The 24,000-nt window shown below is 37.4% G+C and overlaps 1 protein-coding gene across 6 annotated transcripts in view; it reads left to right on the forward strand.

Annotated features, from left to right (window-relative positions):
* Positions 1-22,500, forward strand: part of TRPC4 (transient receptor potential cation channel subfamily C member 4) — a 128,636-nt gene extending 106,136 nt beyond the window's left edge. For all 6 annotated transcript variants that reach the window (XM_086881455.1, XM_086881454.1, XM_086881453.1 and 3 more), the window contains 6 exons: positions 4,963-5,276; positions 6,991-7,186; positions 8,857-9,051; positions 17,158-17,199; positions 18,901-18,990; positions 19,274-22,500. In XM_086881455.1, the coding sequence (XP_086737581.1) occupies positions 4,963-5,276; positions 6,991-7,186; positions 8,857-9,051; positions 17,158-17,199; positions 18,901-18,990; positions 19,274-19,993 (1,557 nt within the window). In that variant the 3' untranslated portion in view covers positions 19,994-22,500. The remainder of the gene's footprint in view (positions 1-4,962; positions 5,277-6,990; positions 7,187-8,856; positions 9,052-17,157; positions 17,200-18,900; positions 18,991-19,273) is intronic.
* Positions 22,501-24,000: the final 1,500 nt, after the last annotated feature.

Here is a 24,000-nt window from a genome sequence, read left to right on the forward strand (position 1 = left end):
ATGGACTCAATTCCTCCTATGTAATTACCATTTTAAAGCTCTCCACTAGGCCATCCCTCTGCCCCTTTTCTACTCCTGCTTGAAATTCCACATAATGAATGCAAGATTCGTACATACATTTTAAAATAGGAAGAGTTCACATTTACATATGACTTTTCAGGAAAGGATTTGAAGTACTTTTCCTGAAATTTATATTATTTGTGACCAGAAACAAAGGGGTCACCTTAGACTGAGGTCTGTCAGCCCATTAAACATTCAGGTAGCCTGATCTACATGTCTGTTTGATCTCTTGTGGTGCTTCCAAGAGATCAAGAGTTCATGGCTTTTGTTTTAATGGGAAAACAGTGATCATTCAGCTTTTTTTTCTCGCAAATGGTTCAGATTTTGAATATGCATTTTAATTCCTTTGAGTAAGGATCAAGAATTATTATCTTGCATTCCCTGGCTGACATCACATAAGCATCATATATTTGCCTTGAAGCTCTATTGTTTATATGCTGCTCAATTTGTTTTCCGCTTTTCTTAATTTTCCATTGATGCGCCATGTAAATTTCCTTCAACCACTGAGCCAATAATAGGTGTTATTTAATCAAATTAAGTGGTGGTTGGCTTTGTTACATGTCAAAAGGTTGTGTTTGCATTTCAACGGTGGGGGCAGAAATTCATCAGGGTCACCAAACAGAGGACTGCAGAGTATCAAGATCATGACTGACAGCAAACTCAGTGTTCCTATGTTTGCTCTTACCATTTTCCACTCCCTAGAACAATATTAATTTATTTATCCTTTGTAGAGCAGGACTTTAACAAACACGAGTGAGAGAAAAAATACTTCAATTTTCCATGGTTTGGCTCCAAGATACGTTTTTTTTTCTTTTTTTTTTCACTCTTCCTGATTTTAGTATGCCTAGTCTTTTCACTACTCTTCTGTATTTTCCTTTTCACATGAAAGCTGCTTTTTTCTCTAAGTTTTTCTTTAATATTTCTGGATTCCTTTTCAGCATCCTCTGCTCCAGTTAGTGGAATCAATAAGGGTTTGTTGTTAGAGACCTCTTATTATTTCCTTTATATTATTTGCTGTCTTCTTGCAGTTAGTATATTTCACAGACAATTTTCAAATTTATCTCTCAGACCTTCACCTTTCTCACTTTTTTTGTGCCAAGTATTTCCAGTCTCCTAAATTATGTTTCTTCTGCAGTAAAATAAGAGCTATCACTCCCTGCTTACAACCGTGACACCTCTTGAATTATTTCCAAACATGCAGGAAACACATGGGCCCAAAAAATGAAGTCAGTTATGCTGAAATATCACAGTTGTTCCTTTGATTTCCCTTTCACAAATAAAAGGTCATTTCATCTTTCTGAATGTTTGAACAAATCAGTTTTGTGTCTTTATCCAGGACAACATAGACAAAGTCCTTTTTTCCTCACCTTTCTGCTAAACATCATTTCTTCTAGAAAATGTGACATTGGATACGTCTTGCCAGACTACAGCTGTAAGACATTCTATCCCCTTCCCCAACAATCAATGAGGAGAAAATGAGAAAGTGAAAGAGCAACTCACTTGTGTGAGGCATATTTGCTTTCCCACTGCTCTAGAAATTCTCACTTCTCTTTGCTGACTCTAAAAGTAGGCGGCAGGGTGAAGATATGGCTGTCCACACCTGACTTGTTAAACTTGAATCTTGCTGTCTTGGTATATCATGTGCTATACTTATTCAGTGTCCTGTAGTTCCATGTATTTCTCAGAAGGGTATTTCCTTACTTTTCTCCCAACTCCCCCACATCGGTAACTTCCCTGGAACCTGCCTCTACTTGCCCTCACCTAAAATATGTTTGCAGTTTGATGCTTTTGATTCTCTACCAAAAACTCCATCTCTTCCCAGTTTTATATATGCTATTTACATTTCCCCATGACTGTATTTTATGTTGTGTATTTTTCCCTAATCTGAGTATCTACTGCATTGTTCAGTACCAGTCTTTGCTCGTACGGACAATTACACCTAGTTATTTAATAGGTGCACGTTTTCAGCTGTCAGGGTTGTAAAGTGCCATGAGAATTTGTAGTAATGTGCTGTAAAATATTATTCAGAGAAAGACATTATAGGAATCATGCTGAGGAGTTTTCAGCTCTCTCTTCTTGAAAGCACTGAAAATAGTTTCTTTTGCTTTTCCTTCTTGCTTTATCTCTTAGGTGCTGTCTCCGGTAACTAAATTCTCTTTTCTACTGCCTGTTTTTCATCACTGATCTTGAATCAATCAGAACTGAATTAAAGAACCATAGTGGATGGGGCAGATGAACATAATCATTAGGGAGAGGATAGTCTAATGAAGAGTGTACTGATCTATGATTCCAGCAGGTCTCAGATTTAATTCACTGCTTTGTATAGAAAAAATATCACAGGTGAACAAAATGCAAGGATGAGTAATTCTTAATTCTTTAATGGACTTTTTCAATTTTGCAGTTCTCATCCCCACATCCACAAGCCTGTCAGCTGCTATTGCTGCTTGTTTATATAACAAGGATAATATAAATGGCATAATAAATGGCATTGTACCAGGAATTGCCGTCAGGCACTGGGATAGTTTCACATGCACTACCAGTTGGTAAGAGAAACCCTGGTGTGGGGTCTGTGACAGCTGTTACTGTCCAAAACAATGCCTACTTCCCTTTCACAATTTGGATCATAGAATCACAGAATCATAGGCTGGTATAGGTTGGAAAGGACCTTTAAAGGTCCTTATTGCAGAGCCTCTGCAATAAGCATGGATATCTTCAACTAGATCAGGCTTCTCAGAGCCTCATACAGCCTGACCTTAAATGTCTACAGGAACGGGTTATCTGCCACCTCTCTGGAAAACCTGTTCCAGTGTTTAACCACCTTCATCATAAAAAATTCTTCCTTATATCTAGTCCAAATCTACCCTTTTTCAGTTTAAAGCCATTAGCTCATTGCTATTGCTACAGGCCCTAGTAAAAAGTCTCTTTCCATCTTTGCTATGAGGCCTTTTCAGGTACTGGAAGGCCACCAGATCTCCCCAAAGTCATCTTTTCTCCACACTGAGCAGCCCCAACTCTCTCAGCCTTTTTCTCAGAAGAGAGGTGTTCCAGCTTTGTGGCCATTTTCACTGTACACCTCTTGACCAGCTCCAACAATTCGTGTCTTTCCTGTACTGAGGATGCTGGAGTTGGATACAGCACTCTGGGTGGAGTATCACCAGAGTGTACAGAAACCCCTCCCTTGGCCTTTTGGGCACACTTCTTGCATAGTCCAGGATATGGCTGGCTTTCTGGGCTGTGAACATGCATCTACCTCAGCTCCATCTCCTCACAATCCCTTTGTTCCCTGACTGACTTGATACTGGGAGCTGCCCTGACCCAGGTGCAGTGCCTTGTACTTGGTCTTGTTAAACCCTGTGGTGTTCCCATGGGGCTGCTTTTTGAGCTTATCCCAGTCCCTCTGGATGGCACCCTGTCCTTCAGGCATGTCAACCACACTGCTCAGCTAGGTGTCATCTGCAAACATGCTGATTGTGCACTCAATCCCTCTATGTCATTAATGAAGATGTTAAACAGTCCCAGTCTCTGTACAGATCCCCGAGGGATGCTACTTGTCACTGATGTCCATTTGGACATCAAGCTGTTGATCATCTCTCTGTGGATGCACTCATCCAGCCAGTTCTTTATCCACTGAACAGTTCACCCATCAAATCCATCTCTCACCAGTTTAGAGAGAAGGATGTTGCAAAGGACCATGTCAAAAGCCTTAAACAAGTCCAGACAGATGACAGCTGAAACTTTTCCTTTGTCCACTGAGGCAGTCACTCCATCATGGAAGTTGGTCAGGAAGGACTTTCCCTTGGCAAAATCATGCTGGTGCTTCAAATCACCTCCCTGTCCTCCGTGTACCATAGCACAGCTTCTAGGAGGATCTGTTCCATGGCCTTCCCAGGCACAGAAGGGCAGCTGACAGGTTGGCTGTTCCCAAGGTTTTCATTACTCCCCTTTTTAAAAACGGCAATGTTTCCCTCTTCCCTGTCACTGGGGATTGACAGGACTTTTCAAATATGATGGTGAATGACTTGGAACTACATCAGCTGGTTTGTTTAGGATTGTGGGATGCATCTGATCAGGTCCAACAGACTTAATGTATATTCAGGTTACTCAGGTGTTCCTGAACCACTCTGAGAGTGATCATCTTCTTTGTAGGGCAAGTGTGGAGAAATGCTGTGATGCCTGTTTTTGTTGTGTCATCTGGCCCCAGTGACACATGGAGTCCCTTTCCTTACTGCTCAGGGCATGCCCAAGAGCTCTGAAGGTGCATCTATGTGGTCTAGAGTATGTAAATACAGATAACACCATGGTGCTTCTTTGAAATCTGTTTATTATCCTCTTTTTGGAGGGCTTCCTCCTCTGATATGTTCTATAAAACAGATTAATGAGACCAAATAAATAATAATGGGTCTGCCATAGTAGTTAAGCCTCAGTTCAAATATCTTTCATCATCAAGAATTATTTTTGGTAGAGCTGGAACAGAACTCACAGTTTCTGGGGTCAGACTCTTTGATAATGAGACACATAAGCAGTGTGCTATGGTTCATTAATAAACATATTTTTCATCATTGGTCCAGTATTAGAGATTAAGTGATATACTTACTCGGTGATAGAATGTTTTCTTCCTACTTGCCAGAGTTTTTGTGTGTTTCTATCCATCACTGTCACCCCTGCACTTTTCTTCAAAGAAATAAATTACCTGCTCGTACAGCTGGAGATTTCTATAATTCTAAAAAGCAGGGTGCTCAAAACTGTTCCTTTTGCAGTGTCAGAATTTTTAAACTGTGAAGAATTTTTTGTGAAAATTGATTGTGATATCTGCAAATTAATTAAGCAGCTTATAAAGAATCTGATGTGCTTGTTTATGCATCAAAACAGAGGAGTAATTTCTTCCCTTCTGCTTGTTTTCAGTATAGTGGGTTAGTTCCACGGGAGAGCTGGGACATGTGGCATCCAACCCTGGTGGCTGAGGCCCTGTTTGCAATCGCAAACATCTTCAGCTCCCTGCGCTTGATCTCATTATTCACTGCAAATTCTCACCTGGGACCTCTGCAGATATCTCTAGGAAGAATGTTGCTGGACATTTTGAAGTTTCTATTCATATACTGCCTTGTGCTGCTCGCTTTTGCAAATGGATTGAACCAACTGTACTTCTACTATGAGACAAATGAACCTGGAAACTGCAAAGGAATACGATGTGAAAAGCAGAATAATGCATTTTCAACGTAAGTAGCTATTTATTTTTATCCTCCCCCTCTCCCCAAATATTTTAATCATTTGGATGCTGTTTACAGAAAAGAACCTCCATTTTCTGTTGGTATTACAGTGGTGTCCTGACCAACATATCTAATATTACCCTAATAATAAAAATTTTTAAAAAATAACATCTCATCACTCTAATAGTGTTCACTTCATACCACAGTGAATTCTGTACAATTTAAGATATCTCAAAAGAAAAAAGGTAAAATAGAGATAAGAAGAAAATAAGTAAGATTAGGTCACCAGTTCAGACCTTGTTCATCCACGCAGCTGTCACTCTGCATTTCTTCCATGTCTACCTGTAGGCATTAAATTAGTCTGGTGTTCTAAAACCTGAAGATTCCTTGCAAATGTGATAGACTGTAAAAAAACATGCAGTCAAAGATTCTACTGACTCCACACAATCAAATTTCTCATTTGTGTTATAAACTCTTTCTTTTTCTTCCACTTTAAAATCAATTTTACTTCATTATAGCTTTTTAGTTCATCTATAGTACCAAAACACTGCCAAATGAACACTAATTCTCTTGTCTTTCACCTTCCAACCTGAATCAAACTACTGCTATAAATGTCTGTTCCCTATTAATTTCTGTGTATCTAGGCTTTTATTAAATATATTTATTACCAGTGGCATCTTTCTTAGAGGAAATAATTTTATAAAAATAGCAGCTTTTATATCATCTTAATCAAGCAACTTTTCTCAGGCACAGCATATTTATGTTGTATATTAATAAAACCTACGCAGGTCTAAACTTTTTGTGATCTGAACAGAAAAGCACACAGAAATTTTTCAGAGCTCAGCATTGAGGGAAGCAATATTCATCTGGGAAATAGTGGGAAGTACCAGTACTAGTGTCAGAAGGTGGTGTGTCATGGCAAACTGTCATGATGTATGTGCTCCATACTTTCAAGGAGCAGAGTCTAACCAGGGCCATTCCTATGACACTACAGTGTAACTGAACACACAACAAAAGGGAAAATATTTCAATCTATTGAGCGGCAGGCAATTATTTTTTAAAGTTCATCTTTGTCACTAGCTTCCTAGCTGTTGTACAAACTTCTCTAAGGGATTATCCAATGCTTTGGGTATAAAAACACAAGTTTCTTTTGAAAGAAACACACTTGTCTTTTTTGTGTCTCTCTTCCTTACAAAACAAAACATGTGCTAATGGTAATGATGTTTTCCTAATTATTCAACTTCTTTTATCTCAGTGGCTATCAACAAAGCAGAATTGCATAATATGAGGATACCATACTTCTTTCAACATCCTGGCAAAACACAATCATTGAGTTACTTTTGGATCCTTATTCTACCCCTTGTAGTTAAAGCAAAGGGTCAAAATACTTCAAAAGAAGGTGTCAAACATAAGATCACTGAAACTGTATTTATCTCTCTGAAGTTTGAACAAGATCAGCCTTTTGCTTTCAGGCTTTTTTATAGAGTCTATATATATCTATATATAGATTCTTCTCCATATCTTATTTATAAGATTCTGAATCTTATTTATAGTTCCTCTCTAGAGGCCCAGATTTGAAACACTAGGCCATTGTTTTACTAGAAAGATATTCCCTCTGTGTTGTCTAGTCAAGAACTTTGGTGTGTTTTGGGAGAAACTGAACAACCTGAAAACTAAATGTGTTGTTATTATTCAGTTATTTCCTCTGGCTTTTGTTTTTCAGGTTATTTGAAACACTGCAGTCATTATTCTGGTCTATATTTGGACTCATCAATCTCTATGTGACCAACGTGAAAGCGAGGCATGAATTCACTGAATTTGTTGGGGCCACGATGTTTGGCACCTATAATGTAATCTCTCTGGTTGTTCTACTCAACATGCTAATAGCCATGATGAATAACTCTTACCAACTCATTGCTGTAAGTTGTTTTAGATCATGTATAATATATACCCTCTCTCTGTTCCTACGTTCAATTTTTCTGGTAGTAAAGCATTTCACAGACAGGACATTGGGAAAAATATTGCTATTTACTCTAATTCTTTTGCACTGTTCTGAAAAGACAAATAAAACCAGATCCAAGCTGGACTGGGTAGAGGGAAATTTCCCCACAGCACCGAATGGGGAAGAGGTGACCCTGATGAGGAAGGCAGCTCGTGGGTTGAGAAGGGTGTCCTGATGCTTCTGGCAGTGACGTGGGCTGCAGCCCCGCCCAAGCTGCCCTGTGCAGGAACCTCTTCTTAAAAAAAGACTGCCCAGGATTGTTCTGTCACTGCTTCATTTTTAATACATTATATTTATTAGCATTTGAAAGGCTGCTATTTTTTATTTTTTTTTTTAACTATACAGTTAACAGAAACTGGGTGCCCACGTTCCAAAGACATTAGCTGTTCAAACAAAAGGTCATGTCTTCTCAGTGTCCTCTCATTCAACAGTGTCCTGTTTCCTCCTTTAATGAAAACTGTCTTTATCCTTACCACAGCTATTGGCGTAGTTTTATTTCTAAACTGTCTGTTAAGGAGACTAAGAAAAATAAACACTGATTCATCATATGATAATTCAAATATGGTCATGCAGAAAGCAAACAAAAGAAAGCTTCACAGTCTCAAGATACTAAAATGTGCTTTTTTTCCCAATTTGGAAATTATAAATGTTTCCACAGAAGGGAAACTGACCACTTGTGTTTGTATAACTCTAGTTGTCAGAGTCTAGTGAACCATATCACAATGTAGTACCACTCACCAAAACTTGGGCTGTAGGTAGTATACTTTTCCAGCTACAACTTCTAAATTGTTGTTTTTATTACTTTTGGCCAGGGCTAGACCTATAGCTAAAGTTCTTGGCTATACAAATCTAACATTAGTGATTTAAACTTCTTGTTCAGCTGCTAGAATTTATATACCTTTCCATGGACTTTAGCTTTCATTTTCCCAAAATTTTCAGAATTACACAATACTATAGAGGTTCCAAAAGAAATACAATGTCAAGCAAAAATAAAAAAATTCAAATAAAAATAAAAAACCCACTCCGCAACCTATCCCAAATATAGAATTCTGAAGTAGTAGGGGAAAAGAAGATACTTGACTCAATAGTTTTAGTAACCTCGTGATTTGTTGGATAACCAGTTTGTGAATTTTGGGGACTGGTAATTTCTAAGAAGCTGCATGAGCCTTACTGACTTGTTGAAGCTGCTGCAGAGTAGCATAATTAGACTGATCTATGCAGAATAATGGTGAGCTGCTATTATAACAATAATTTCTTCCAGAAATGTAGTATTTCTCTGCTTGAAAAAAAGAAAAACCTTCTCTGTTTTTTGAGAGACTTCCAACAATTTAATGTCTTGTAACAGTGGAAGAAGTGCTTAAAAGTATATATGTACTTTACATATTGAACACTTCCTTACTGAGGTAAAGCAGCTTACTTTTGCTTTGTCTTGAAGACCTTCTGTCAAAAGATGTCAGTATTTGAACAAGACAATTCATTAGTATTTCAAGGTTGTTCTAGTTTTAGTTTTTCAGACTTTTGTAGAGGTTCATTTCACCTCCTTAATTACAGCAACGTCTGTGCTGATGACATGCTTCTTGTGTGCAGGATCATGCAGACATTGAGTGGAAGTTTGCTCGAACAAAACTCTGGATGAGTTACTTTGAAGAAGGAGGAACTCTGCCCACTCCTTTTAATGTCATACCAAGCCCAAAGTCTTTGTGGTATCTGATCAAATGGTTATGGAGGCACCTTTGCAAGAAAAAAATAAGAAGAAAGCCTGAAAGTTTTGGAACAATAGGGGTAAGTTGTGTGGTTTACTCTACCTGTAATCATCCTCTTTGCTATATAAATTACTTTTTCTCAGATTTATAGGGTGTCTGAACTGTCAAATAGTGTGCATATGAGTTAGAGAATAATTCTAGCAAAGAATGTTAGCTTTTTACATTCATGTCAATGTATTTGAAGAGAAAGCATCATCAAATCCCTGTACAATCATAGTATGAACCATGACTGTGCTTCATCTACAGATAGTGAAAGAAAGATTAAGAGCAATAAAAAGTACAAGAGATCAAATGTGTATACTTGTCTGCTAGTGTCAGAATTGTTGGTTGCTAATTTCTAACTCAAATTATTAATAATAAAGTGTATAATTGAAATACCATGAACCAGAGACACATGTATGAAGTGTCATCATGGGATAGTCTCTGTATCTCTAGTTTACCATAAAAGCATTCTTAGCAAAAGCTGTTCCCATTAAAAAATGAAATTTTGAAAGGTTTTTTCATTTACTTTGGACTTGTTTTCTTGAATTTAAAGGTAGAGCTATTTCAGAATCACATTCTGAAATCATACCATATTCTGATACTGCTGATTAGCAGTGACATTTCTAGGGGAAAAAAAGAAGGGGAAAGACACACAAGGCAACCAAGAATAGTCCTGCACCTGGATTCAGCAGATGCCTCTGTAATATCTCAGCCATTTACTTTCCCTGGTAACTGCAGTGAGTAAAGCTGATTTGAAATTTTCCCTCCTAACTTCATCTACTTGAGATACCTCAGTCAGCAACACAGATTTTCTATACTGTCAATGCAAATATTCAGGCAACATCCTAACCCCCAACAACTAATTCTCTCTAGTTATGTTTTCTTCATTTCCCATGAGGAAGTCAGTACCTCAGTAACTAGACCGAATTTAGCCAGCTCTAGCATGAAGAAGACTATTTGGGATAAGATGTGGATAATGGCATTTTCTCTATACCATAGGAATTTGATGAAATAAGTGTTTCAAGTCTGTTAGGAACTCAGCCAAGCATTAAGTGAGAGTATGAGAGTCAAATGTGGGTAAGGGGAAAAAGAAAGGGGTATAGTCCTTGTGCTATTGATCCTTATAAAAAAACTTTCATCCATTTCAAAGAAGTCAGTGGGTATGATACAATTCTTTGAGGGACCATTACTATATCAACTTTTTCTTTGTGTTTCTTCCCCATTTCTTGATAAGGGAGTAATAATTTTTTCCTACTTATTCTGCTGCCATACCCTGGAATGCAGTTTAATCTCTAGATGTGCTTGGAGGAACAAGTTCATGTACAGATATATGGCAAAGAGGAAAAGTGACATATAAAACTAATTCACACTTACTATGCTGATAAATAGATTTTGTCCTCTTTGTAGAAAGCTTTGACTCAGGCTTATTGCAATATACTGATATTGTTGGCCAGTATCTAAGTTGTGAAAGCAAAATTGTTTCACTTAGCTGTCATATTTGTACATACAGGGAAGAAACTGCCAGGAGAAGAAGCTAATAAATATGAGGGTGACATTGAAACAAACCAATAATGGGCTACAAGAAGCACACTGAAAAAAACCCCATTAAGTTAAGAAAGACTAGCAGTGATTCATATAGAAATTTAAAAAAAAAACATGAACTAACATGAATGGTGAATAATTTTAAGAGTAAAACATCTCTGTGTAATATAGGAAGTGAAAAAAAAAGTAAATGAAGAGACCAACAGAAGGAGAAAGTATGAGATGTTGTTAGAAAGAAAAAGTCAAGAGAGAGAGTGATGTACTTGTGTGTGTGTGTGTGTGGGAGAGTGGGCAATGCTTCTAGGCATTTGTTAAACATTTGGTAGAGATGATTAGCTAGTGTAAACTGAGAGAATGATATTAAAATTAATGGTATGATGCCAGTGTATAGCAGAGGGTTGATTAACACAATATTCCTGTTCGACTGAGACAGATACAGAATACCCTTACACATCCCAGCTAAACCTTCAGGCCAATGTTTCTGGTCAGACCTTCCATCTGGGATAAGGAAATTTTTTTTTTCTTTTTCTTACCCTCTCAAACTGCAGATTTGGGAGTAAACTCATTCCTGGATAAGTGGAATAATAAAGAAAGATATTTCTTCTGGGTGCTCCCAGCACTATGCTGAATGGCATGATGTGGAAGGGGATTCAGAAAGATAATCTCTACTTCCTGCACCTACCTCCTGCTAGGGTACATAAGTACCACCTTCAAGAAACACACATCTTAGATTTGGTAAAACTGGTGCAGCAAAGGGTCAAAGGGTAGGGAGTCTATGCACCAAGCTGCTTGAGAATTTTTCTAAAAAGAATTTTCTTTTTAAGTTAAAATCCCTCAAAATCTCTAAACATCAAACTTTTTAATTAGTATATTTCAGTTTCAAATAACCTTTTGTTGAGAAAGACTCTTCAGGATGAAATCTGTTTGAAGAAAGGAGCAGGTGCCATTTAAAGCAAATATCTTGGTTTGATGAGACCCAGATTTACTCCTATTCTCCAGTGGGTATTTAATTATTTACCCCAAGCATAAAAGCTATGACAACAAAAATTTCCTTCTCAATATCTTGAAGATACTGCATGGGCTAAGGTGCTCTCTTGGGAGAACCAGAAGAGAAGGAGCTGAACCTAGCTTCTTTATGATTTGAATGTGAACCACTGATTACTGAACTGCTTGGGAGTGGAGGACATCAGTGAGGGAGAGATGTGGGATATTTTTAATTGATTTCTGAATTTTATTTTTTTATTATTATTATTTGAAAGCGGAATGCCTAAAGCATGTGGGGCAGTAGGGCCATATTCATCAGTGTTTTCCCCTGCAGAATAGATTCGTAGTTGGAATTAGAGCTGAAACCCCTCTGAAGCAAAGAGCTCACCAGCAGAGCCATCATGGCAACCACACTTCCAGCTGCCTGGAAAAAGTGAGGGGCTGTGGCTGACTGGGAAGATTCAGTCCACCATATGGGCATCTCATAGAACTATAAAGTTCTTCAGTTAATTCCTCAGCATAACACAAGCCCCATAAGGGTTATGTGAATTTGGAACATTTTGCAATTCCCAGACCCAGTTATTCACCCAAGCTCCAAAATGAAGTTAGATGTGTATATGCACTCTGTGCTCTGATTTCTACATGGGATAGATCCAAACCACCAGATAGGTGCTGTTAGCTTGACATTCTCCAGAGGTTAAATCATCAAAATGGGATCAAACAAATGGGATCACTACAGTGATCTTATTGTTTGTCCTGAGGAAATGCAAAATGCACTTCTTTCTGGTTTTGGGAAGCTTCCCATCACCTACAGCTCAGCTTTGATTTCCTAGAACTATTTCAATTGTCCCAACAAGCTACATCAAAAATTAAATTTAGAACCTCTATGCCCTTTCAGCCAAAAGTTAATGAAGAGTTTTCTCTGTCTTTTGTTCAAGGATCTCAGATTACTTCAGCTCACTTGTATCTGCCCTGTAATAACTTTGGCCTCTGAGCTACAAGATAAGCTTTGTTAGGATCTATTCCTTTTCACTGACTCCTGTATTATAAACTCTGTCTCCTTCCCTACAACCAGGACTGGGAGAGAAAAAGAATGCTATGACATGATTTTCTTATCTTGTCTATATGGATGGATGGATGCCACATAGTCTGTAAGGCAGAACTCAGATTTCCAAACATTCTGTTTTGACATCTCTAAATGTTAACTTTCCTATTAGGAAGCACTAATCAGCAGTGACGTACTATGGTGTTTTCCAGTAGAAAAAGCAATAGTGTGCATCCAAAGAGTGAGTCAGCGCTCGAAGATACAAAATAGATGATAGACAGAAAGGAGCTGGCAAGGATTATGCAAGATCTCTGCAAAAAGTCCTCAGTAACAAAAAGCCAGGAATCATGAGCTAGAACTGAGTCAAGGATCAAATCAAATGTGTCAAGAATCCACTGTAAAATTTATATATGTGTACACTTGAGAGTTCAGTATATGCAGGCAGAATGTGTAAAGAAAGGGTTCAGGGTCAGGATAGTTTACAGCACATATTCTAGTGAAACGATTTATCTGGCCCCTAGGAAGAAGAGTAATGCCAGTAAAAATAAGTATGACATGGCTGTTTGGGAGGACCATCTACACTGCTGTTTGTAACAAAACTACCACATGAACATGATAGGAACATGGTCTGTAGCGATGTGAGGTGCCTCTGAAAAAAGCCAATTAATTTGCTTCTCCTTGGATGTCAGTTCTGTGGTTCTTCTGTCCTTTGTTGTAGTGGGACAGCTGAAGCAGTGGCTGGTGAAGTCAAGGGGAGGTTTTTCAAAGGAGAGGCTTTTTCTCCAAAGCAAGACAGTGCTCAGCCATGCTGATGGCAGCTTCCCTAGCCACAGCTTCAGCTGAAGGAAGGCCAGGATGATACATGTGATTTACTAATATTTCAGCTCTGCTATGAATCAGACAGAGCTCTTCTACTATTCCCAGTTCAGCATATTTTTATATTGTCATTTTGACATATCCCAGGTATGCAGCATTTTCTTCAGCTATTATCAGTTATCTCCTGCACTTAAAATTCTGAAATAGGTGTATGCTTGTGCGCTGCTCTTTACATGTATCTATATAATTTATATCTATATCTATATCAGTTCTATTAATTTTGTTAGCTCACCTTTGCAGGAGCCAGATTAGTAATATAATAATTCTATAAATTAGGCTGAGGTTTTCCTGTCTGCACAAGGCTTATAGAAGTGTCAAGGCTAATACTGAAATCTCAAATCCATTGCTATTTCAGGGAAAAAAAAAAAAAAAGATATATGGGAATAGAAATCCTAGTCCCACCAGAACAAATGGTACGCAAATTACATTCTACTTTACGTCTGATCAGTCACCAAAAAGTATTTTACCTATAATTTTAAGTCTTTCAGAAGTGAAAATGGAAAGGTATGCCAGAGATAGCTTTGGTAGTTCCTTTTTTGTATGTGATGTTTAGATAAACAGTTACCTCTTTGCTAACTATCCAGATTTTTATGCTATTTTCTGAGCAACCTACATGATTTTATTATCATTTGTCACAGAAAATCTCCTTTTCCCTTCTCCCATTATTTTTTCACCCAGTGGAAAAGGATACAATTTCTAAGTCAGTGTAAGCATTTTGTATTTTCTCTGTAATGCATGTTATTGAAAGTTGAGCGAAGAAATAACGCCTTCCATCTGGCATGGAAATCAATAATCTGGAGTGTTCCTTGTATAGCCAAGAACCATTTCATGGAGAAGCCTTTCTGTCAACACAGAGAAGTTCTAATCCTTTAAAGGTGATGCTTCTATTCAAGATGAGGAATATATCCCACAACTTCTGACAACAGCTCCATTTGCTGAACCTTTATCACTAAGCAGTTTAAGGTCAAATGCAAACACTGGATTTGTATTCCCATATTATAATACATAATTTTAATAAAACACATTAAAATAAGTAATAAAATTTTATTAAATTTTCGACTGCTAAAGAACCTTTTTTTTTCAAACAGTGCAAATTACTAGGAATGGCATAAACAGGAAAATCAAAATAATTATCACTTCTAGTGGAGCTACTGTTACAGCTTCCTAAAGGATATTAGTGCCCCCTCTTGGAAAATGACAGTAGCAGACCCCTCAATTTCATTGTTGCATTCAACATGCATAAGAACCATGTCTTCCACCCCGTTGTTATTTTTAGTCAAATTAAACTTTTATTCCTTTGCCAGCCATAATTTTTAACTTCTTCATGCACATAGAATAATGGTAACTTGAAACAAATTTTGAACCTTAAATAAGACTATAACCGAGTAGAGAAAAGCAGGCCAGCTGAGAACTAAATAAGGACAATATGAATGCTAATGACATTTTATTTCTAGTGAACAGCCTGGTTTTCAGATGTGTTTCGACAAAGATTCATTCTGCTTTCAAAAGAAAGCAAAAGATGATTAGGAACTGGAGATAGAACCTAAACATTTAAACAGGAGATAAGTGAACTGTTCTATGATAATAAATTTTATAGGTTACATGTATGTGTAATTCCCAGTGGAGTAGGTATGTAGCTGTGCATTAAAACGTACAATTAAATTAATTTTCTTTCAGCTTTTTGGTGGTGTGGATTGAAAACAACTAAGTGCAGTAGAACTGTTCTGACACGTTATTACACAAATCTTTCAACCTAGTTATCCCAAATTGTACTTGTTAGAGTTACATTAACTGAAAAAGCCGCAGTGTCTGTTTCTTGAAGTTTCTGAATTCGTTCCAAAAAAAAGGACAAATGTTATCTAAGTAGTTCTTTTACAGGTCCAGAATTAAATCTATACATTTATTCTATTTACTTCTGTAAAATAAAGCAGAGCAGACAGCAGCTGCAGGAAGTATTGTGCGAGACAAGAATCAGCAATTTTTTTTTTTTACTTAGGAGTTGTTAACTTTACCTGCAGTGTGTTTCAATTGCAGCCTAAAGTCTTTTTCTCTTCGCCTGTGAATCAGACCTGTTGTTGAGAGCTCTCTTAGCCACAGACTCCCTTAGTGCTCTCTTAGTGCAGAGTGAAACATCTCCACCGTGTGGTCAACTGCAAGAAAACTCAGATTTTTTTTCTAAAAACCAGCTAAATTCGTGTGTTGAGGGTCTGAGCCTTTTCACGGCTGCATTGTCCCCTCTGGCCCTGGTGATGGGAAAGCTCGCCCATCCGTCCATCCTTAAACACAAGAAAAATCCGTTTTCTCTTTGACGAGGCATAGATGGAGAAACACAATCTGGAAAAATACTGAAGACAGCGTTCTGATACAAAGCCCCACAGTGACTGTTCAAACTGATTAGGAAATAATGATTTTCCCCCTTTCTATTATTTTTTGCTAGCCCAACCACAAAGCCACTGCAAATCTCATAATTAATTGCAAACAAAAAATCAACCCTGAAGTGTAAACTGACTTCAAGAACAGGGGAAAGGTTCATCAATTCTTTCAAGTAAAAAAAAAAAAAATAATTATGAACTAACTTGCCAGGTCTGCCTTGCTGTGTAACTGAGGTCAATTTTAATAAGTCCCTTGGATGTCCTTTCACCCTGTTTTAAACTGCTGTTAAGTGTTCAGCTTTGTAAAAATACTGTCAGTGGTCAGACGTATTATTTTCTTGTCAGCAGCAGATGTGAGAGTCTAAGTTAAAGCTGTGTTTCTTTCACCAGTTAGGGATAATTAAGGTAGAGGATGGGGATATGTTACTCATTATGTGATTGAGGAAAAAAGGAATTCAAGGAAAAAAATAATTCAGGCCTTTTTTCACCCTTCTTTTTCTGGGCAGCCCTTAGGTATGGCAGTATAATCTAATACAACACCTGCTTGAAAGCTGGGCTATTCTTTCATTCATTTCTACCACACTTTTTTTTGCTGCTCCTCTTCAGAGTTACTGTCCCTTTTGCTCTCCCCTCTTATCAACACCAAACTGTGTTGAAAGCCATTTCTTTCTTCCATACACCTCTCTATGAATAAGTGTTTTTAGCAGAGAACTATGAGGGAACTTTCTCATTAGTAGTTTTATAGTGCAGGTTTTGGTTATCTTTATCTTAGATGAGACATTAGTAGCCATAGCAAGTCTCTTGCTAACACCATGGCTTTACAAACACCACTGTGTTGATGATTTTCCATACAGAATTTCCCTCCTTGTAATTCATGTCCATTAACTCCTGCTCTTTCGCCTTGTACCTCCAAGAAAAATCTACCTTGACATGAGTCAAGCTTTTTTTCAATTCAGTAAAGTGTGCTTCAGTCTGTGCAAGTGAGTGACATGATCCATTGTTCCACTTCTATCTCAGATCATTGACCTTGGGGCTCTGCAACTTGTGACCTGGCTGCCCCACCACGTCCATGCTGGTGCAGGAATAAAAGCATTTTGACAAGAATGTCGAAAATCCACTTTGCCTTCCCCACAGCAGCCTTCTCCTTTCTATAAAGCAAATTATAGGTTTTTTTCAAACACTATCATTTTTCAACAGATTTTGAACCTTTTCTCTCAGCTGGCTAGATACCATATAATGCACAGGCATGCTGTTTTCTATGGTTAAGTATTTTACTTCCAGACAGGGATTCATATTTTTTTTTTTATTCTTTTCTATTTTTCAGAGACGTGCAGCTGACAATTTGAGGAGACATCACCAATACCAGGTACAGGCCTATGTTTATTCTTTGGGCAATTGTTTTTCTATGCCTTCAGAATGTCTTCATGAGGAAAAAAACAAAAAAGGAAGAATTTCATGAGAAAGCGGAAAAGGAAAATAAAAGGCAAAAAACCCATAAAATCTGTACTTATTTCATCTTAAACAAAAAAGCTTAGTATTTTTGATGTTCAAACAAAAGCATTTGAGAATATAATTGTCTTCTTTTTGGAGAAAAGGGCTATCTTCTAAAGCAATAACATGCAATCCAGTATTTTTCCCATTGCAACATGGATTGCCTTTAAAAAAAGCAAATTCCTGCCTGCCAGGAATCATCAGAACTTGCTCTTCATCTCTCCAGTTTTAGTCCCCTATACACAACTTCCTTAATAACCCCGCTACTTAGACCCCTGTAAGCAATTATTTTTCATCCTTCCTTCTTCAGCTTCTATTTTTTTTTTTTAGATTATTATTTCACAATGAATAATTTTCAGCTTTATTTTCAAGTTTTGTCATGTTAAAAGGGCTGTAGGTTAAACAAGGTATGAGCTTGGCTGTTAAGGAATCCCATATGGGAAGTAACTAGGTCAGCTGGGACTTTTTCAACCTGGAGAAGAGGCAGCTGTGGGAACTACGAGAGGGATCTATAAAATCGTGAGGAAGGTGAACACAGAGCAGTGGTTTGTTATTTATCTGTAAACTGAATACCACACTTGTACTACACTGCATTAGTGAGGCTGTATAGGCAGCTTTTTGCAGGAAACACTTATTCTCCTCCAGCCCTCACTTCTGAGATTGTATCTAGAGCAGAATGGCACATCTGGGCCCAACACTGCAAGAGAGATGTTAACAAAATGGAAGGGAACCAGCAAGGGGGGCACTGTCATATAAGAATCTCAGATTTCAGCCTAGAGTAAATAAGGGAGAATATAACTGCTGTCCTAAATAACATAAAGAGAAGGAGCCAGATTTTTCTTTAAGGTACAATGCAAAAGACAAAATGGACACAAGTTAAAGGAAGGGAAGTTCTGTAAAGTAAGGAGAATTATCTTCACAGTGAGGGTAGTAAAGAACTGGAAAATGTTGCTCAGGGAGGCTGCAGCATCTTCACTCATGGAGATATATAGCACTTTAGTGGGCATGGCCCTGACATGACTCAGACAGCCTCCAGGTATCTCTTTTAACATAAATAATTTCTAGGATTCTTAGAAGACAACAATGGAAACTACCAGAGCGAAGGTTAAAAATAAAACCCCAAATGAAATCTTACTCCGTACCGTGGAACTAATTGGCAGAGGATTTCTGAATGCTGAAAGTTTACATTAGTTCAAAATGCATAAGAAAACCTGTCACAGCCAATTAAACCTAGAATTGTCATTTTTGTTCAGAGTCACTGCATCTCACAGCACAGGAGGCTTGAGAGAGAATAGATGGAAATAAAGTTGTACAGCCACACCAGATTTGCTGTCCTCATGAGGCAGCAGCAACTTCTTGCTGCCAGGCTTTGCTGGCAGGAGACATACCTTGGGTCAAACCCAACATATCCCTTCTCAGGATAATAAGTAGTCAAAAAGCAAAACAAATTTTCAAACAGACCTAAGGTTTGGTATAGTTTTTGTCATCTTCCTAAAGCATGAAAAAGCCCAAGCAGAGCCTGTGAGTGTAGGTTTACTAATACGAAGAAAGCTAACACAATACTTTATATTTTTAGGAAGTTATGAGAAATCTGGTTAAAAGGTATGTTGCAGCAATGATAAGAGATGCCAAAACTGAGGAAGGATTAACGGAAGAAAATTTTAAGGTATGCATTTATTTTTTATGTTTATAGCTGTTTTAGTAATTTAGTAAAATATTTTAAGACTGTGAAGCATATTTTACTACTCAGGTAGCATATAGCTTGCTTCCTAGAGCAAGATCTTCAACCTTGAAGATGCCAGGTGTGCCAACATGCGGACAGTAAAGTTTATTCCTGACCCAAGTATTAGCCCTTTTTTGTTCCTTTTCTTTTTTTTTCTTTTTATTTCAAAAGGAAAGTCAAATTAGCTTTGATGTTCTGATGTTTCATCTTTCTTTCTAATTTTTAGGAGTTAAAACAAGATATTTCCAGCTTTCGCTTTGAAGTCCTGGGTTTGTTAAAAGGAAGCAAGCTGTCTAATTTGCAAACTGCAAAGATGAGTAAAGACACTGCCTCTCTGTCAGAAAATGAAGAAAATAGCGAGAGTGAAGGAAACAAGAAAGGGAAGAAGAAACCCTTCAGCCTTTTTGACATAACAACAATGATTCACCCACGATCAGCCAATATTGCCTCGGAAGGACATAATGTTAGCAATGGCTCAGCAATGATGGTGTCAGAGCCCACTCAGGAGAAACAAAAGCGTGTGAACTTTGTAACAGACATAAAAAATTTTGGGTTGTTTCACAGACATCAATCAAAAACAAACTCTGTGGAGCAGAGTACAAACAAAATATACACCGTTTCTGAAGAAGTTTCCCGTCAACAGGCAGAAGAGCAATGTGAGAAAACTGATGAACTGGAAGAGGGAGAATTGATCGTGAACTGTGAATTAAACTTCCGAAGTCCTGGCAAAAAACGCGCGTTAGCTGAGTCACAAAATACCAGCGAGACTTTGGATTCACAGGAAGAGGGAAGTATTTGTGCTTCAGAAACAGAGAAAATGGAGTTACAGAACTCAGAGCCTGCCACCCAGCAGGATCAGCTGGACAAGGCATTGGACATTAGCATTGACTCTGATGGGAAACAGGAAACAATTGTTCAGGGCGACTATGTGATAACAAGGTTGTGATGCTTACAGGAGGAAGCATTTAAAAATATATATATTTTGCATAGTGCTTTTGGGGGGGAATGTTTTAAGAATTATATTAGCTAATGCAGAATTACACTTTATAGTACTCAACTGTGGCACATGATCTTGTAACATAGTAGTCAAGAGAAAGAAAATATGAGGACGTTCTGTTTTGTAGCCTGCTTTAGCTTTCACGATTTGTTTTACATTTTTTAATAAATGGAAGCATCTTGTATTCTTGTACTGTTGCAATAACCCACAGAAACTTTTTAGCTATCTTTTTCAATTACAACAAATGGAATTTCTCTCATATGATAGTTGACTCCTATGATAAATATTTTTCTATGCAAATAAAAAGTAGCTTAAGAGACTTGTAAGCTTTTATTTAACTTTGTAGGTTCTTAAAAGATTCTGTGCACCATAATAATCATATGTGGCTCCTGCCAGCATAATTCATGTCAATCTATTATAGTCATTTATTTAAATTGCTAGAACCTTGTGTCAAAATCTATACATAATCAGAAGATAAATTATATTCTTTTATTTATTGAAGGAATACCTGTAAATTATGAAAAATAGGTCTATTTGATTATTTAATTACAACTTGTCCCTCACAGCAAGAGGAGTATGATTGTCCTGATACTATTGTTAGAAATGCATTTGCAAGGTTTGAAGACTGTAGAAATGTTTCATATAGGAAAAGAAAGATATGTGGCTTACAAAAAATTGATGATAGATTACTCCCCAAGAATCCTTTATCACCACAGATACTGCTTCTTCAACCATTTCTTTTTCCTCATGTGGACAACCTATGCACTTTAATATTCAGCTGCTTATTAGTGTCTGCCTTCACAATACACCTGCTTTTGCTAAGGGAAAGATACTTCAGGAATAAACAGGCATACAGTGATTCCCCTGAGTACTTGAATAAATATGGCAATTTGTTGAGAAGTTTTGAAAGGCACGCCTTAAGGGAGTTTCTTTGACAATTTTACAGTTTGGGGGAATCTGATTGGATGTTTTATAATAGATACCTAAATGTATAAAGAAAACCTAATAGTATTTTTCATAACTGATGAGTGACTTACTGTCTTAGCTAAAACCAGTATTTTTAAAATTAAACATTGTGGGGTTTTTTAGTCATTGGCTGGCGTCCTACATTATTAAAAATTTCATTTTACAACTGGCACCTCCAACACCCCCAACTTTCAACATCATTCTTTCCCTTCTGAATATACCACAAAAATGTTGTTATTTCATTCTTATCTTCCCCAGCCCTGCCATGATAGATTTTGTAGTTCATATTAGGATGTATTAAGGAGCTTCCAGATGCATAGAGTACATTTACATTTCTGATGGAACCTATCCCATGTAAACCTGTAGGACCTGGCCTAAAGCCATGTCATTCTGGATCTAAATTGTCCTGGTACTGAACTGTGTCTTGGAAATGCAGGCAAACCCCTCTCATCTCAATACTTTAAGGTGAGTTTTCCAGCTCTACTTCACTCATGTGCTATTCTCTCTGATCTCACATATTGAAAGCTTCCTTCCTCCACACCTGTTTGTGTCATGGCAGATACAGTTAAACTAAAATGGAAAATATGAGTCATAATTGGAAAATAGTTTGTATAGCTTTGCAACAATGTGTTCAAATTATATTTGATTGGTTAGTTTCCATCTTGGCCTCTTGACTGCTCTGTAGACCCTCTCTCCTTCACGTCTCTCTCCTTGTCCACCATTAGATTGTAAGCTCCTTGGGGCAGGGCCTGCAGCTTTTCTGTCTGGAAAGCACCTGAATTATTACAAGTATAAAAAGAAATAAATAATAATAATGGTGGAACAACCTCATATCATTTGTATTAGGTCAACTCTTTTAGAGAGTTCTTTTTTGTACTGTAACATTTTTGCTAAAACTGCCACAAAGCTAATGTGTCACGTTGTCACAAAATTTTCCATATCCCAGTTGACAGTCCTTCACTACTGCTTTCAGGTTCACATTCTTCATCATGGTTTGTAATGCCTTCAGGTCCTAAGCTTACCCCCTTTACACTAGCCAAACGCAAAATAGACAGTCCTTGCTCAAAAGAGCTTTCAACAGAATCCAGCCACATGGTTTCACTCCAGACAGAAAGTGCCTGAGCAGGGTATTTGTGTTTGTATTGCAAACATCACCATTATCGGAACAAGTTAACTACAACAGGTCTAAGACTTCTGCATATTATTCTGGCATCATAAGAGCCTGTTTCTCCTGTGCATGAAGTTCCCAACACAGTGAAACAATGTGAAATATCAACCACATCAGCACATCATGACCCCACTGCGCTGGGCATCAGTCTAAGTCATGGAGTAGATACAAGACAGAGCAGTAAAGACAGTGCAGGTGGGCAGGATACTTAAACACAGTGTATTGCATAGCAACAGGTGGTCAGTCTCTTGGTGCCTTTTTTTTTTCCTTACATCTAAATACCGAAACATAGGTCTATTAAATAAAGCATACTTAAAATCAACATTTGTTCCAATTTTATGTTATTCTTAGGCAACAAAGCTTGACATTTACCTTAGCTTCCTTACAGGAATAAAACACAGAAAAAAGACACAAGATATTATTATATGTTCTTCTTAAATTCTATATGTATATTGCAAGCTATAACACTCCCTTTATTCCCAAAATCTCAGATGAATATTTTGTCATATTCTGAGAAGCAGCATGAAAGAGAAAAGTAAATCACGCTTAAATATTGTGAAGGAGCAATGAACTTTTGAATACAGTTCAAAACATTTTGTGTCGAGTATTCTTCTGGGAATATAGAGGTACAAGCTAGACTACAGCATAATCCATCTTCATTTTAAAGTGTCTCAAGAGATTCCAAAAGTTCAGTGAGTAGCATAACCTCACAAAAATAATAGTACTGGTAAATATTAATAGTAAATAATAGTGCTGGTAATGATGGCGGTAGTATGCAGTAGTACTAGTAAATGTACATGTAACAATCGCAATACTATGTATTTACCCCTGGGAACTCCCCAGCTCTTATCCGTCCTCAAAGTTTGCCTGTTTTCCACGTCAGGCAACCATTTGATAACACCAGTAAACTATCCTTGGGCATATCTATCTTCTAACATAGGGACTCCAATCTCTGTTGAGAAAATCTTGCTTCCTGGTATTTAAAATCTTTCTCTAGCTGAAGTTTTTATTATGGACCCTACATTCACTGGAGCATGAGCAGATTGGAGATCTTTAGAGACAGTTTATGTCTAAGTAGTTGGATATACTCCAAAATAAATTGTTGCAGTTAAGGATGAATTTCAATCCACCAGATATGAAAAGGAGTTGAACTCATTGAACTACACAAAATCAAGTTCAGTAACCACTGCTTTAGTACTTGAGAAGTTGCCCTATTTGTATAAGTGTAAAGAATGAAGCAGAGGTCATTTCTCATTAATATCAAAATAACTAAAAGTTTCAACCTTCAACCGTCATGAATTTAGAACTGTAAGAGAGTTTAGTAATGCAATTTTATCACAGGTCCATCCTACACATAATTCTCTTCCTAAATTAATCAAACCCTCTGCTGTTGTTAAATATAGCTATGAAATATTTATACACATGAATCATTTCAACTGTTTATATTTATACTTTTGGGTAGCCACTATCTTTTAACTGTAATTTTTTTCTGACTAATGTTTGTTCAGCCTTGGGTTTCTTTGGGTGTCATCTAAACCAGTTATGCTTTTTTCATTTCAATTAAATTTTCTGCTCTCTTTAGTTGGCTACCACAGCCACAGCCAAGTGCTGAGTGGCAGTAGATGTTGCGCTGCTCATTACTACTGTGGCCTTTTCATTCTGGCCTTTAGTTCTTTGTAACCTTTGGTACCACATTGGTACACTCAAGGCCCAATGCAGCTTTCAATTTCAGGCGTTTAACATCAGAATAATTGTCTTTGATAGAGATCCTTGTCTCTACTGTACATTTAAGAGGGAGTTTATTTCATTATCTATGACTAGA

This window comes from Cyanistes caeruleus, chromosome 3 (genome assembly GCF_971803275.1).
Source record: "Cyanistes caeruleus chromosome 3, bCyaCae1.hap1.1, whole genome shotgun sequence".
Classification (NCBI taxonomy): domain Eukaryota; kingdom Metazoa; phylum Chordata; class Aves; order Passeriformes; family Paridae; genus Cyanistes; species Cyanistes caeruleus.